General features: G+C 30.5%; 1 protein-coding gene across 1 annotated transcript; it reads right to left on the minus strand.

The window, feature by feature from the left end:
• Positions 1–932: 932 nt before the first annotated feature.
• Positions 933–1,701, minus strand: LOC135958965 (uncharacterized). Its single transcript, XM_065509913.1, has 2 exons — positions 1,464–1,701; positions 933–1,402 (listed from the first exon to the last, which is right to left on the minus strand). Exons 1-2 carry the CDS (start codon positions 1,546–1,548, stop codon positions 1,080–1,082), a joined length of 408 nt encoding a protein of 135 aa, XP_065365985.1. The 5' UTR covers positions 1,549–1,701; the 3' UTR covers positions 933–1,079.
• Positions 1,702–1,965: the final 264 nt, after the last annotated feature.

Genomic DNA, 1,965 nt, shown 5'->3' on the forward strand with positions numbered 1-1,965 from the left:
CCATTGTAGGTTCGACTTATTAAAGGTTTTTTAAATATCATCAGATATCCATACTGTTTATAATAATGGTGGTTTATAGCAAATATATTTATGTATGAATCATGTTTGTAAGTTATTTGGAGTCTACTTTTTTCAGTGTACTGCTTATAGAGAAACCATTTCATTGTCATCATTTTAATGATTATTATCGCAAAAGATGCAAAGTATGTATAGACGGGCAACAACATAAACAATAGGATGGCCCCGTTTATATAGACTGAAAGAAAAGTCCTTGCATGTTCCCAAATAAAATTAAAGTTTTTATTTATTTTTATCTGAAAATTAACTTAACTTTAATTTCAGTTGAAAAAACCTACTATTTTTTGTGGCCCATCCTAATACGTAATCATTTGAATGTGCCACTATATAAGTATCTAGATGTATTTGTTGTTTAATTTTCGCCGCATGTAGATTATCTGGGATTTTTTTGTTTTTAATTTTCTACTTATTGTCAACGAACGACGAGTATTCTAACAAGAGCAATCACATACAAAATCATACAATTACTGCTCGGATGCAAGAAATTGTATATGCATAGTTTTCATTGTTGCAACGCTTTTATCCTTTTTAAAATTGGTTGACTTGGCGCCATTGTTTGAATAGACAAATTGCAAAAGGATATTTTAGTTGTTAATTTGAAAATTCAATTTTAGTAATCACTAGCAATGCAGGATTTAGGATTTTTCCATAAAAATTTTAAAAATTCACTTTCGATTGACATTCCGTTTGCTGAATTAATTATGAAAATAATTTTAATTTATAAGTAGGCTAAGAATCACTTTTTGATTTGATCTAAAAATCAACATCAAATTCGTAACTATTTTTGATCTCCATTTTCCAATTCCAAATAATTCATAGACTGCACTAATGTAAAAAAATAAATCGTTATTTTTTATTGAAAAATATGCACATCTACAGCATACATATATACAAATATCGTTTAAAATTATTTTGTGAGCACAACTTAAAAACTATGTACCTAGAATTTGTTTTCTATAAAATATTCTTTGACTTTGGCCTTCTTAATCGAAATCAGTTATTTAACCCGACGTTGTGGTAGCATCAACTTCAGCAGCAGTAGTGGTCTCGGGTGCAGCTGGTGCTGGCTTGGGAGCACCAATATAAATCTGCTTGCGGATGACAAAAGGTGGTGGAGGCAAGCTGCCAGCTAGACTTCCAACTTGACTCTTAACACTGCCTAAAGTGCTTTGTATGGAATTCAAAGCATTTTGTTTAAGAGCGGTTTTCTGTTGGATCAAAGAACCAACCAAAGCTTGGACTTGTTGTAATTTACCAGCAATGGCAGATTGGACTCCTTGTAACAAAGCGCTAGGATCCACAGCAGGGGCTGAGGGTGGAGCACCTTAAATAATAATTTTATTTTTAGTTTAATTCACTTTAAGAAAAAAAATAAACACACACACCTTTATGTATTGTGATCACTTTAAAAGCCTGGGTTTGATGCATCAAAGCCAAGGCTACACACAAAACAAACACAAATTTCATCATTTTGATTTTATTTTTCTAATAAAATTATTTTAATAATCCTTTTAAATAATTTTATTTTTGTTTTTTTAATTATTTGTAATCCTCTTGAAAATCTTGTTTGAATTGTTTTGTTAATTTTATTCCCAGACACACCTGTGTTGCGCTTGAAAGTCTTTTCTATACTCTCGTTTAATTTTCGTTTCAAACGTAGTTTAAACTATTCAAAAGCTTTTTATATTTTAACAACCATAAATATATTTGTTCTACACACATAGTTGGCTAGACGGACGTACGTTCTTACCAGAACAACACAAGACGTCCATAATTGTTTGTTAATATTTTATGTTCTCCATAAGTAACTGCTGGATACAAAAATAGATGATTTTTATAAACCTATTAATAAAACATATCAGCTGCTCATCATCAACACCAAAATTA

This window comes from Calliphora vicina, chromosome 4 (assembly GCF_958450345.1).
Source record: "Calliphora vicina chromosome 4, idCalVici1.1, whole genome shotgun sequence".
Taxonomy (NCBI): domain Eukaryota; kingdom Metazoa; phylum Arthropoda; class Insecta; order Diptera; family Calliphoridae; genus Calliphora; species Calliphora vicina.

Coding starts and splice junctions, on each gene's coding strand:
- LOC135958965 (XM_065509913.1), bottom strand. CDS start 1,548: ATGATGAAATTTGTGTTTGTTTTGTGTGTAGCCTTGGCTTTGATGCAT. Junction 1,403..1,463: donor AGTGATCACAATACATAAAG/GTGTGTGTGTTT, acceptor TTATTATTTAAG/GTGCTCCACCCTCAGCCCCT.